The sequence below is a fragment of the Carcharhinus amblyrhynchos genome, unplaced genomic scaffold (assembly GCF_965287045.1).
Source record: "Carcharhinus amblyrhynchos unplaced genomic scaffold, sCarAmb.v2.hapA scaffold_771, whole genome shotgun sequence".
NCBI classification, from domain to species: Eukaryota; Metazoa; Chordata; class Chondrichthyes; order Carcharhiniformes; family Carcharhinidae; genus Carcharhinus; species Carcharhinus amblyrhynchos.
The window spans coordinates 43,052-57,500 of NW_027650511.1; the positions used below are offsets into that span (position 1 = coordinate 43,052).

At 53.6% G+C, this 14,449-nt stretch overlaps 1 protein-coding gene across 1 annotated transcript in view; it reads left to right on the forward strand.

Moving 5' to 3' along the window:
• Window positions 1-723: 723 nt before the first annotated feature.
• The window catches only part of LOC145340091 (potassium channel subfamily K member 10-like), a gene marked incomplete at its 3' end in the record, with an annotated part of 28,583 nt that continues 14,857 nt past the window's right edge, over window positions 724-14,449 (forward strand). The window contains exons 1-5 of the mRNA XM_080184518.1: window positions 724-912; window positions 4,731-4,848; window positions 6,896-7,056; window positions 8,781-8,967; window positions 11,085-11,227. Of these exons, the coding sequence (XP_080040644.1) occupies window positions 724-912; window positions 4,731-4,848; window positions 6,896-7,056; window positions 8,781-8,967; window positions 11,085-11,227 (798 nt within the window). The remainder of the gene's footprint in view (window positions 913-4,730; window positions 4,849-6,895; window positions 7,057-8,780; window positions 8,968-11,084; window positions 11,228-14,449) is intronic.

Sequence of the window (14,449 nt, forward strand, 5' to 3'; positions counted from 1 at the left end):
GAGCACCGTGCACAGTTCCAGTCTCCGTATCCCTCGGTTAGACCCACACTGGGAACACCGTGCACAGTTCCAGTCTCCCTATCCCCTCGGTTAGACCCACACTGGGAGCACCGTGCACAGTTCCAGTCTCTGTATCCCTCGGTTAGACCCACACTGGGAGCACCGTGCACAGTTCCGGTCTCCATATCTCTCGGTTAGACCCACACTGGGAGCACCGTGCACAGTTCCAGTCTCCGTATCCCTCGGTTAGACCCACACTGGGAGCACCGTGCACAGTTCCAGTCTCCCTATCCCTCGGTTAGACCCACACTGGGAGCACCGTGCACAGTTCCAGTCTCCGTATCCCTCGGTTAGACCCACACTGGGAGCACCGTGCACAGTTCCGGTCTCCCTATCCCAAACATAGGGGGGGGGGGGGGTGTTGCGAAGGGTTTGACAAGAGAGTTGGCCAAAGAGTGAAGGCCCAACCTGGTAGGAGTTGGCCAAACTAGGCCCAACCTGGTAGGAGTGACCTTATGGAGAGGCCTTGGGGAGGGCGATGGGAGTGGGGGGGGGGATGGGCTCGATCGGGATTTCGGGAGCCATTCATAATTGGAAAACCGTTCTCTCTCCCTCAGCGAGACCATCGGGGGTCAGAGGTCGGTCCAGCCTCCAGCTGGGGGGGGGGCGGGGGGGGAGGTGGTGACCTTCCCTCAGGCCGGGAGGGCGCGACGCTGAGGCGCCATGAAGAAGAAGACGGTTCTGGCCGTGTTGCTGGTGGTCCTCGCCTACCTGGTGGTGGGGGGGATGCTCTTCCAGCTCCTGGAGCAGCCCTTCGAGAGGTCCCAGCAGGCCTCCATCTCCCAGGCCTGGCGGAGCTTCCTGAGAGACAACCCCTGTGTGGATTCCGAGCGGCTACACCAACTGATGGAGGTGAGGCCTGTGAGGGGGGTGGGGGGGTGAGGGGGGGCGTCGGGAGATTGAGAGAGGGCGCCACAGAGTGGACCATCGCCTGGGGCCTGTTGTCGGGCGAGCGTAGTCAGGCCTGAGGCGAGTGGTGGGATCGGCCAGGCTTCCCCACTTCTACCAAGGCCCGAAAATGGCCGCCACTGGGATTTGCAAGCGTTTAAATTGATTTAACGGGGCCCCGCGCACGCCCCCCCCCCCCCCGAACCTTATCCCTTTCCCACTCCGTTTGACCAAGAAACAGACACGTCCCACAAAAGGCCCGATTTGGGCGCTCTGGGTTAGCGAGGGGATACGTGAAAGAGTCTCAGGGCTCTTTGCTCAAGATGGGTGGGGTGGGGAGTGGCAGGGGGAGCGGGGGGGGTGGTCAGCCCCGCTCTGTCTGAGATCGGGGGTGGAGAGGGGGGGTCCGCTGTCACTCTGTCTGAGATCGATGAAGGGGAAGGGGTATCCTTTGTCACTCTGTTTGAGATCGGCAGGGGAGGGGGGAGAGGAAACGGGGGCCACAATTGTTCTGGTTGGTGGGGGAATAAGGTGGGGGGGCCAATAATGTTGTGGAGGGAGGGGTGTGGAGCAATGTCTGTGTGGGTGCGGGGGAGACATTCTCCAGCCCGGGAGGGAGCTGGCAGGGGAGTGTTATCCTATCTCTGCGCGTGTGCGGTTGCGGTTGCCGATGGGTGCTGCAGGATTTCGGGCGCGTAATAGCGCCGCCCTCAGGCCTCTACAGCGCGGTTCGGACGCGCCGATATTTTTTTTTCGGGCAGCATGCGTATGGGGGCTCCGGAGAATGGGTCTAAAAGCCTGGGGATCTGAAACACCCCCAGTTTCACGTCCATCCAGTGTTGAGAACCAAACTGGTAAAATCGCGCCCAGTGTGTTGTGAATTCTGTGAGGATATAAAATACCAGAGGGAGAACAACAGGACCTTTTTCAAGAGCTGGGGTTTGGGCTCAGTGCCGAGATGAAATAACCTAGATTATCAATGACCTAGATGAGGGTGTAGAAGGATGGGTTAGTAAATTTGCTGACGACACCAAAGTCGGAGGAGTTGTAGACGGTGAGGATGGATGTTACAGTCTGCAGAGGGACAGAGATAAGCTGCAGAGCTGGGCCGAGAGGTGGCAGATGGAGTTTAATACGGAAAAGTGTGAGGTGGTTCACTTTGGTAAGAGTAACAGGAGTACAGAATATAGGGCTAATGGAAGGACTCTTAGTAGTGTTGACGAGCAGAGAGATCTCGGGGTACATGTGCAAAGCTCCCTGAAAGTTGGCACCCAGGTTGATAAGGTTGTTAAGAAGGTGTACGGTGTGTTAGCTTTTATTGGTAGAGGGATTGAGTTTCGGAGCCGTGAGGTCATGTTACAACTGTACAAAACTCTGGTGCGGCCGCACTTGGAGTATTGCGTACAGTTCTGGTCACCGCATTATAAGAAAGATGTGGAGGCATTGGAAAGGGTGCAGAGGAGGTTTACCAGGATGTTGCCTGGTATGGTGGGAAGGTCTTATGAGGAAAGGCTGAGGGACTTGAGGTTATTTTCATTGGAGAGAAGAAGGTTACGAGGTGACCTGATTGAGGCATACAAGATGATCAGAGGATTAGATAGGGTGGACAGTGAGAGCCTTTTTCCTCAGATGGTGATGGCTAACCCGAGGGGACATAGCTTTAAATTAAGGGGTGGTAATTATAGGACGGATGTCAGAGGTAGGTTCTTTACTCAGAGGGTGTGGAATGCCCTGCCTGCAGCAGTTGTGGACTCGCCAACTTTAAGGGCGTTCAAATGGTCAGTGGGTAGGCATATGGGTAACATTGGAATAGTTTAGGTTAGAGGGTCATTAGATTGGTTCCACTGGTCGGCGCAACATCGAGGGCCGAAGGGCCTGTACTGCGCTGTAATGTTCTATGTTCTAAAATGCAGGCACACAGAGTACACAAATGGCAATATTTGTTGCAGTGACCAAAACATCAGAGTAACAAATGCAGGTTTTTTGCTGGATATACGTGAGGTTATTCACTTTGGAAGCAAAAGCAAGGGGGCAGATTACTCCCTGAATGGCTGTAAACTGGGAGAGGGGGATGTGTGTAGAGGGATCTGGGTGCTCCAGTCGCTGAAGGTAAGCGTGCAGGTACAGCAGGCGGTAAAGAAATGGTACGTTGGCCTTCATAGCGAGAGGTTTCGAGTACAGGAGCAGGGATGTGTTGTAATTATACAGGGGAGGCCACACCTAGAGTATCGTGAGCAGTTTTGGTCTCCTGTTCTGAGGGAGGGTGTTCTTGCTCCTGAGGGAGCACACGAAGGTTTACCAGGCTGATTCCAGGGGGTCACAGCCTGAGGAAAGGGAGAGAGAGCGGCTGGGTGGAGGAGGGAGGGAATGAGAGGTCGGAGGAAGGAGAGAAGGAGACAGGGCGTCTGGAAGGAGTGAGAGAGAGGAGGAGATACCGGCTGTGATTTTCCAGCAGGCTGGGAAACCCCGACTGAGGCCTGTAGCGAGGTTCACGATCAGGGTAAAGCCGATCGCGAGTCTCCCGGGCACTTTCTTCGATCGTAATCAACTCTGCGCCAGGGACTGGAGCATTTCAACATGGTTATCCGGCCCAGGAAGGCATTCTCCAGGCCCGCTAGCGTCTCCCCCCCTCCGACACCTGGTTCACTCCAGCTGGGTTTACACTAACAGCCCTCCCCCCGCTCTCCCCTGGAGGAATCAGAGGCCACTGAGACCTCCCCCCCCCTGCAGGAGGTTGGGGATGAAATAGGGAAGAGGTGCCCTATTTGAGCAGTGCCAGCCTGGCACCCTGACACTGCCAGAGGGGCAAACTGGGCACCGGGCAGCGCCAAGGGAGGGGAGATTGGGGCTTGTCAGGGGAATCCTGCAAGGACGGCGATGGGGGAGAGTCGCAGGAGGGACCAGTGATCAGAAGGCCAGCAGTGCAGGGACCTTGGTGTTGACAGGTCTGCGCATGTGCAGTGGTGCTCTCAGAGCTCTGCTGCCGGCATTTTGGCAGGAATAGGTTCCGCTCACTGATTTCCAGAGCGAATCCAGCTAGGGCACTCTAAGATGCTCTGTGTGTTGGAGATTGAATCCGGAAGTCCCATGAAAAAGATCTAACAGGATTTATTCCCATTTCTGGCACATTGGAATGTAGATTTGTTTTGGGAGAATAGCAGGCGTAGAGAGAGAGGGAGGAGAGAGACAGAGAGGGAGACAGACTGAGAGATAGTGAGGGGGAGTGAGGTTCTCTGTCTCGCAGTGAGGGAGGGAGTGAGAGTCTCTCCCTCGCAGTGAGGGGTAGTGAGGGTCTCTCCCTCGCAGTGAGGGAGGGAGTGAGGGTCTCTCCCTCGCAGTGAGGGGTAGTGAGGGTCTCTCCCTCGCAGTGAGGGGTAGTGAGGGTCTGTATCCCACAGTGAGGGGTAGTGAGGGTCTCTCCCTCGCAGTGAGGGTCTGTGTCTCACAGTGAGGGGTAGTGAGGGTCTCTCCCTCGCAGTGAGGGGTAGTGAGGGTCTCTGTCTCGCAGTGAGGGAGGGAGTGAGGGTCTCTCCCTCGCAGTGAGGGGTAGTGAGGGTCTCTCCCTCGCAGTGAGGGGTAGTGAGGGTCTGTATCCCACAGTGAGGGGTAGTGAGGGTCTCTCCCTCGCAGTGAGGGTCTGTGTCTCACAGTGAGGGGTAGTGAGGGTCTCTCCCTCACAGTGAGGGGTAGTGAGGGTCTCTGTCTCGCAGTGAGGGAGGGAGGGAGGGTCTCTCTGTAGGGGCTGTCTCTCTGTCCCTCACTCAGTGATCTCTGTCCCTCAGGAGGCGATCTTGGTGATGGAGACGGGGGTCGATCCCCTCGGAAACTCGGAAAATATCAGCACCAAGTGGGACCTCGGGACTTCCTTCTTCTTCGCTGGGACAGTGATCACAACTATCGGTACAGAGCCCCTCGCCCTGCACCCCCTCATCCCCCTCACCCTGTACCCCCTCATCCCCCTCGCTCTGCACCCCCTCATCCCCCTCGCCCTGTACCCCTCATCCCCCTCACCCTGCACCCCCTCATCCCCCTCGCCCTGTACCCCTCATCCCCCTCACCCTGCACCCCCTCATCCCCCTCGCCCTGCACCCCCTCATCCCCCTCGCCCTGCACCCCCTCATCCCCCTCGCCCTGCACCCCCTCATCCCCCTCACCCTGTACCCCCTCATCCCCCTCACCCTGCACCCCCTCATCCCCCTCGCCCTGCACCCCCTCATCCCCCTCACCCTGTACCCCCTCATTCCCCTCACCCTGCACCCCCTCATCCCCCTCACCCTGCACCCCCTCATTCCCCTCGCCCTTTACCCCCTCATTCCCCTCGCCCTGCACCCCTCATCCCCCTCGCTCTGCACCACCTCATCCCCCTCACCCTGCACCCCTCATTCCCCTCGCCCTGCACCCCTCATTCTGCCCCCCTCGCCCTGCACCCCCTCATTCACCTCATTCTGTCCCCCTCGTCCTGCACCCCCTCATTCACCTCATTCTGTCCCCCTCGTCCTGCACCCCCTCATTCACCTCATTCTGTCCCCCTCGTCCTGCACCCCCTCATTCCCCTCATTCTGTCCCCCTCGCCCTGCACCCCTCATTCCCTCATTCTGACCCCCTTACTCTACGCCCCCTCATTGTGCCCTCCTCATTCACCTTCCTCTGTCCCCCTCACTCTGCCTCCTCCTGTTTGCCCCCACTCTCTGACCCCCACTCACTCTGCCCTGTCCTCACTCTGCAAACCTCTACCCTACTCATTCCCCCCTCATTCTGCCTCCACATCCCCTCATTCCCCCTCACATCTCTACCTCCCTCACTCCCCGCACCCTTTAATATCCCACCCAGTCTAATCCCACTCTCCCCCCCTCACTCCCCGCACCCTTTAATATCCCACCCAGTCTAATCCCACTCTCCCCCTCACTCCCCGCACCCTTTAATATCCCACCCAGTCTAATCCCACTCTCCCCCTCACTCCCCGCACCCTTTAATATCCCACCCAGTCTAATCCCACTCTCCCCCTCACTCCCCGCACCCTTTAATATCCCACCCAGTCTAATCCCACTCTCCCCCCCTCACTCCCCACACCCTTTAATATCCCACCCTGTCTAATCCCACTCTCCCCCCTCACTCCCCACACCCTTTAATATCCCACCCAGTCTAATCCCACTCTCTCCCCCTCACTCCCCGCACCCTTTAATATCCCACCCAGTCTAATCCCACTCTCCCCCCTCACTCCCCGCACCCTTTAATATCCCACCCAGTCTAATCCCACTCTCCCCCCTCACTCCCCACACCCTTTAATATCCCACCCAGTCTAATCCCACTCTCCCCCTCACTCCCCACACCCTTTAATATCCCACCCAGTCTAATCCCACTCTCCCCCCCTCACTCCCCACACCCTTTAATATCCCACCCAGTCTAATCCCACTCTCCCCCCCTCACTCCCCGCACCCTTTAATATCCCACCCAGTCTAATCCCACTCTCCCCCCTCACTCCCCGCACCCTTTAATATCCCACCCAGTCTAATCCCACTCTCCCCCTCACTCCCCGCACCCTTTAATATCCCACCCAGTCTAATCCCACTCTCCCCCTCACTCCCCGCACCCTTTAATATCCCACCCAGTCTAATCCCACTCTCCCCCCCTCACTCCCCGCACCCTTTAATATCCCACCCAGTCTAATCCCACTCTCCCCCTCACTCCCCGCACCCTTTAATATCCCACCCAGTCTAATCCCACTCTCCCCCTCACTCCCCGCACCCTTTAATATCCCACCCAGTCTAATCCCACTCTCCCTTTCACTCCCCGCAACCTTTAATATCCCACCCAGTCTAATCCCACTCTCCCGTCCTTTTCCTGACTATTTCCCGGGATTATTCCCCGCCTGTGTTCCCTGGAAGGTGGCTCCCATGTTGGCGCGTTCTCCACCCGGGGCTAATCCTGCTCTCTTACCCCCTTCCAGGATTCGGGAATATCTCACCCAAGACGGAAGGTGGGAAGATTTTCTGCATCATCTACGCCTTGGTGGGAATCCCGATGTTTGGATTCCTCCTGGCGGGAGTGGGTGACCAGCTGGGATCGGCCCTGGGGCAGCTGATCGGAAAAGTGGAGGAGATTTTCCTGGTGAGCGTTCCGGAGAAAACAAGAGGAGCCAGCCATTCGGCCCATCTGCTGCTGTTCCTGTTTCCGAGGAGCCTCTTCCCAACCTTTCCATCTCCCCCCTATCCCCGTATCAAGGAACATTCCAGCACAGGAACAGGCCCTTTGGCCCCTCCTGCACTGACCATGCTGCCCCACTGAACTAAAACCCCCTACCCTTCCGGGGACCATATCCCTCTATTCCCATCCTATTCATGGATTTGTCCGGACGCCCCTTACAACTCACTCCATATCCGCTTCCACTCCCTCCCCTGGCAGCGAGTTCCAGGCACCCACCACCCTCTGTGTAAAACACTGGCCTCGTACATCTCCTTTAAACCTTGCCCCTCGCACCTTAAACCTGTGCCCCCCCGCGTAATTGACTCTTCCACCCTGGGGGATAAAGCTTCTGACGATCCGCTCTGCCGCTCATAATCTTGTAGATTTCTATCAGGTCTCCCTCCCCTCAACCTCCAGTGAGAACAAACCAAGTTTCTCCAACCTCTCCTGATAGCTAATACCCTCCATACCAGGGGCAACATCCTGGTAAATCTTTTCTGTACCCTCTCCAAAGCCTCCACATCCTTCTGGTAGTGTGGCGACCAGAATTGAACACTATATTCCAAGCGCGGCCTGGGGTTCTATAAAGCTGCAACATGACTTGCCAATTTTTAAACTTGATACCCCGGCCAATGAAGGCAAGCATGCTGTATGCCTTCTTGACTACCTTCTCCACCTGCATTGCTGCTTTCAGTGACCTGTGTACCTGTACGCCCAGATCCCTCTGCCTATCAATACTCTTGAGGGTTCTGCCATTTACTGTATATTTCCTATCTGTATTCGACCTTCCAAAATGCATTACCTCACATTTGTCCAGATTAAACTACATCTGCCATCTCTCCGCCTAAGTCTCTAACTGATCTATATTCTGCTGTATCCTCTGATGGTCCTCATCGCTATTCGCAATACCAATCTTTGTGTCGTCTGCAAACTTACTAATCAATGCAGTTACGTTTCCCTCCATCATTTATATATATTACAAACAGCAAAGGTCCCAGCACTGATTCCTGAAGAATACCACTTGCCAAAGCCCTCCATTTAGAAATGTACCTTTCCACTGCTACCCTCTGACTTCTTTGATCGAGCCAGTTTTGTATCCACCTTGCCAGCTCTGATCCCATGCGACTTCACCTCCTGCACCTGTCTGCCATGAGGGACCTTGTCATGAAGTCCATATACACAACATCCGCTGCCCTACCCTCATCAACCCTTCTATTGCTCTCCCCCACATGTGTTTATCCAGCTCCCCCTCTTCGATGTATCAACACTGTTCACCTCCCCCACTCCCCCCGTGGGAGGGAGTCCCACATTCTCCCCCCCGTGGGAGCGAGTCCCACATTCTCCCCCCAACTCCGTGTAGAAGCGAGTTCCTTTAATTAAGTTGTTGGGGGGGGGGGGTTGGTGGGTTGGTTGAGATGGGAGGCGGAGGGATGTCTGGGAACATGTCACAAATATCTCCAACCCCCCCCCCCCCCCCGCCCAATATACCCCCACCCGCCCCCCCCCCCCCCCCCCCCCCCACAACCGAGAATTCTGTCCTCCCCTCGATTAGGGTGGGTGGGCCTAGCAGGCTGGGATTTCTTGCGATGGATACGGGGAGCTCTGGGCAGCCTTCCCGTCCGTTCTGACTCGGTCTCCGCCTTTTCCAGAGGTGGAAGGTGAACCCCACGGTGATCCGCGTCCTCTCCACCGTCCTCTTCATCCTGATTGGCTGCCTGATGTTTGTCTTTTGCCCGGTGCTGGTATTCCGATGGATTGAGGACTGGCCCCTCCTCGACTCCGTCTACTTTGTGGTCATCACCCTGACGACCATCGGCTTTGGTGACTACGTGGCAGGTGGGTCACTGAGGGGGCGGCGGCGGTGGGGGGGGGGTGCGGGTAGGCCGAGGCTCAGTCGGAGAGGCTCGGAGGCCTAGTTGAGGCCTAGAACTGGAGGCTGCAGCCTTGCTCTCTGGGTGGAGGGGCTTGTGTGCGGCTGTCCCTGGCTGGATTGATTTGATTTATTATCGGGATAGAGTGAAAAGTATTGTTTCTTGCACACTATACAGGTAAAGCATACTGTTCATAGAGAAGGAAAGGCAGGAGTGCAGAATGTAGTGTTACAGTCACAGCGAGGGTGTAGAGAAAGATCAACTTAATATTTGATTTGATTTATTATTGTCATGTATTGGGATACAGTGAAAAGTATTGCATCTTACGCACTATACAAAGCATACTGTTCATAGAGAAGGAAAGGAGAGGGTGCAGAATGTAGTGTTACAGTCACAGCGAGGGTGTAGAGAAAGATCAACTTAATATTTGATTTATTATTGTCATATATATTGGGATACAGTGAAAAGTATTGTTTCTTGCGCGCTATACAGGTAAAGCATACTGTTCATAGAGAAGGAAAGGAGAGGGTGCAGAATGTAGTGTTACAGTCACAGCGAGGGTGTAGAGAAAGATCAACTTAATGCGAGGTAGGTCCATTCAAAAGTCTGACAGCAGCAGGGAAGAAGCTGTTCTTGAGTCGGTCGGTACGGGACCTCAGACTTTTGTATCTTTTTCCCAACGGAAGAAGGTGGAAGAGAGAATGTCCGGGGTGTGTGTGGGGGGGGGTCCTTGATTATGCCGGCTGCTTTTCCCTGAGGCAGCGGGAAGTGTAGACGGAGTCAATGGATGGGAGGCTGGTTTGTGTGATGGATTGGGCTACGTTCACCACCCTTTTGTAGTTCCTTGTGGTCTTGGGCAGAGCAGGAGCCCAGACCAAGCTGTGATCCAACCAGAAAGGATGCTTTCTATGGGGCATCTGTAAAAGTTGGTGAGAGTCGTAGCGGACATGCCAAATTTCCTTAGTCTCCTGAGAAAGTAGAGGCGTTGGTGGGGCTTTCTTAACTATAGTGTCGGCATGGGGGGGACCAGGACAGGTTGTTGGTGATCTGGACACCTAAAAACCTGAAGCTCTCGATCCTTTCTACTCCATCCCCGTTGATGTAGACAGGGGCATGTTCTCCTTTGCACTTCCTGAAGTCGATAATCTTCTGCGGGGACATCCCAGGATTCACTCCAGTTCCATCCAGCCCCGAGTGGCGCTGAGGTTAGGCAGGGTATTTCAGAAAGAGTGATTCCAATTGGAGCAAGTCCCACATTATCCCCCCACTCCCCCCGTGGGACCGAGTCCCACATTCTCCCCCCACTCCCCCCGTGGGAGCGAGTCCCACATTCTCCCCCCACTCCCCCCGTGGGACCGAGTCCCACATTCTCCCCCACTCCCCCCGGGAAACCAAGTCTCACAGTTCCAGGATTGTGATTGGACATCAGTCAGTCCCCCGTGTGTGGTGTAGGTACATCCATAGTGCTGTTAGGGAGGGAGTTCCAGGATTGTGATTGGGCATCAGTCAGTCCCCATGTGATGTAGGTACATCCATAGTGCTGTTAGGGAGGGAGTTCCAGGATTGTGATTGGTCAGTCCCCCTTCACTGCTCCCCTCTCACCTGATGAAGGGGCAGCGCTCCGAAAGCTAGTGACGTTTGCTACCAAATAAACTTGTTGGATTTTAACCTGGTGTTGTGAGGCTTCTTACTGCTCCGGTAGCCACAATATTTATATGGTTGGGTCCCAGTTGAGGTTGTGGTCTAGCTGCCCCATGTATGAGCTTAAGGAGTTAAACTCCAGGTATGATTTTAATGACCCATGAGGGAGCTTTTATCAAAGCCAAATTTATTTAACAATACAGTTTAATTGTAACAAAAGAATTAGCAGAACTTTCACCAGCTGGACTGGATGGTCTTAGCCACTCTGGAGGATGAGACAAGTCCAGCCCTGGTGGACATCATCAGATCTCACTGAGTCCTGGAGTGGGCCTGAGACTGGGAGGGCCGAATGGCCTCCAATTTCTCCTTTTTTGTTCCAACCTGGGACCCCGTTGACTTCCTGATAATGGCTAACTCCTGGAACTTTCCCTCTCGTCCCAGGCGGGGATTCGAACCGGGTTTACAAGGTCTGGTATAAACCTCTCGTGTGGTTCTGGATCCTCCTGGGCCTCGCCTACTTTGCTGCCATCCTCTCGATGATTGGTGATTGGCTCCGGGCTCTCTCCAGGAGGACCCGGGCTGAGGTAAGCACAATAACTCCCGTTCTACACCACCGATCAGATATTCCAAGGTATAAAGTTAGCCTAGACCCTAACTATTTCTGTTTTTTTTGGCAATAATTTCAAACTGGAGGCCTGTGACCAGCGGTGTGCCTCAGGGATCAGTGCTGAGCCCACTGTTATTTGTCATTTATATTAATGATTTGGATGAGAGTATAGGGGGCACGGTTAGTAAGTTTGCAGATGACACCAAGTTCGGTGGCAGAGTGGACAGTGAAGAAAGTTATCTCCAATTGCAAAGGGATCTTGATCAATTGGGCCAGTGGGCTGACGAATGGCAGATACAGTTTAATTTAGATAAATGCGAGGTGATGCATTTTGGTCAACTGAACCAGGGCAGGACTTACTCAGTTAATGGTAGGGCGTTGGGGAGAGTTACAGAACAAAGGGATCTAGGGGTACAGGTTCATAGCTCCTTGAAAGTGGAGTCACAGGTGGACAGAGTGGTGAAGAAGACATTCGGCATGCTTGGTTTCATCGGTCAGAACATTGAATACAGGAGTTGGGACGTCTTGTTGAAGTTGTACAAGACATTGGTAAGGCCACACTTGGAATACCGTGTACAGTTCTGGTCACCCTATTATAGAAAGGATATTATTAAACTAGAAAGAGTGCAGGAAAGATTTACTAGGATGCTACCGGGACTTGATGGTTTGAGTTATAAGGAGAGGCTGGATAGACTGGGACTTTTTTCTCTGGAGTGTAGAGGGGTGATCTTATAGAGATCTATAAAATAATGAAGATCAGATAGATTTACAGACCTCTATAAGATCACCCCTCTACACTCCAGAGAAAAAAGTCCCAGTCTATTCAGCCTCTCCTTATAACTCAATCCATCAAGTCCCAGAAGCATCCTAGTAAATCTCTTCTGCACTCTTTCTAGTTTAATAATATCCTTTCTATAATAGGGTGACCAGAACTGTACACAGTATTCCAAGTGTGGCCTTACCAATGTCTTGTACAACTTCAACAAGACGTCCCAACTCCTGTATTCAATGTTCTGACCAATGAAACCAAGTATCCAGAATGCCTTCTTCACCACTCTGTCCAGCTGTGACTCCACTTTCAAGGAGCTATGAATGTTTACCCCTAGATCTCTGTTCTGGAACTCTCCCCAATGCCCTACCATTAACTGAGTAAGTCCTGCCCTGGTTCAGTTGACCAAAATGCATCACCTTGCATTTATCTAAATTAAACTGTATCTGCCATTCGTCAGCCCACTGGCCCAATTGATCAAGATCCCTTTGCAATTGGAGATAACTTTCTTCACTGTCCACTCTGCCACTAATCTTGGTGTCATTTGCAAACTTACTAACCATGCCCCCTATACTCTCATCCAAATCATTAATATAAATGACAAATAACAGTGGGCCCAGCACTGATCCCTGAGGCTGGTCACAGGCCTCCAGTTTGAGAAACAACTCTCTACAACCACCCTCTGGCTTCTGTCAAGAAGCCAATATTGTATCCAATTAGATACCTCACCCTGGATCCTGTGTGTGGGAGACAGAGAGGGAGAGACAGATAGATTGGTTCTCCTCATAGAAAGATAGGAGCAGAATGAGGCCATTCTGCCCTTCGAGCCTGCTCCCCCATTCATCGCCATCATGGCTGATTGTCCAACTCAACAGCCTAATCCTGCTTTCCCCCTTTGATCACGTTCGCCCCAAGTGCTATATCCAGCCGCCTCTGGAATACATTCAATGTTTCGGCATCAACTACTTCCCGTGGGAATGAATTCCACCGGGAGAAGAAATGTCTCCTCACCTCCGTCCTAAATGGTCTACCCCCAATCCTCAGCCTGTGATCCCCTCTGGTTCTGGACTCCCCCAACCATCGGGAACATCCTCCCTGCATCTACCCTGTCTAGTCCTGTTACAATTTTATAAATCTCTATGAGATTCCCTCCCTCATTCATCTGAACTCTAGTGAAAGTAATCCCAACCTCGTCAATCTCTCCTCGTCCATCAGTCCCCGGGGAATCAGCCTGGTAAACCTTCGCTGCACTCCCTCCAGACCAAGAACACCCTTCATCAGAACAGGAGACCAAAACTGCTCACGATACTCTAGGTGTGGCCTCCCCTGTACAATTACAACACATCCCTGCTCCTGGTCTCGAAACCTCTCGCTATGAAGGCCAACACACCATTTGCCTCTTTAACAAACAAAGAACAACACAGCACGGGAAACAGGCCCTTCGGCCCAACGAGCCCGCGCCGCCGTCCCACTGTCTCAGTGACCTATTCATGATTTTAGTCTACGCCTGATGTGCGAGGATCAGGGAGGTCCAATTTAGGGACAATTTGTTACCCAATCCATCAGCCTAAAAGCACATCTTTGGGATGTGGGAGGAAACCGGAGTACCCGGAGGAAACCCACGCAACCACGGGGAGAACATGCAAACTCCCACAGACACAGGCCCAAATCCATGTGTCCGCACAGCAACAGAGATAGTCTCTGAGCTGTCATGTTGCCCTCGAGATGGTCCAATTTAAGCACACTAACGACAAGAAGCAATAGGCAACTCCCGAAGCAACGTCCAAGAGCAGCCCACTACAACCTGCCGCCTGCATGCCCCTTGCTGGACTTAAATGCCTGTGGAGACAAAAAAATTCATTATTAAACAGGCAAAGACTGTAACATCCCTGAGGCAAAAACGTAATCCCAAGCCTACAATGTTTAGTAAGGCCTGCTATATCCCCCTATATGTAGCCCGCTCATGTGGCTGTCTAAGTGACTCTTAAACAACCCTAGTGTGCCTGCTTCCACCACCTTACTCGGCAGTGCATTCCATACCCCCACTACCCTTTGCGTGAAAAACTGCCCTCTAATATTTGTCCTATACCTAGCCCCCCTCACCCTGAGCCCGTGACCCCTCGTTCTGTCCATTTCTAATAGCGGAAAAAGCTTACCACCGTTTACTCTATCTATCCCCTTCATAATCTTATAAACCTCTTATAAGAGGTTTACCGCCCGCTGTACCTGCACGCTTACCCTCAGTGACTGGAGCACCCAGATCCCTCTACACACATCCCCCTCTCCCAGTTTACAGCCCTTCAGGGAGTAATCTGCCCCCTCGTTTTTGCTTCCAAAGTAAGTAACCTCACGTTTATCCGAATTAAACTGCATCTGCCGTGGATTTGCCCACACATAGGCAAGGCTCGAAGGTAAGATAGGCGCAACATG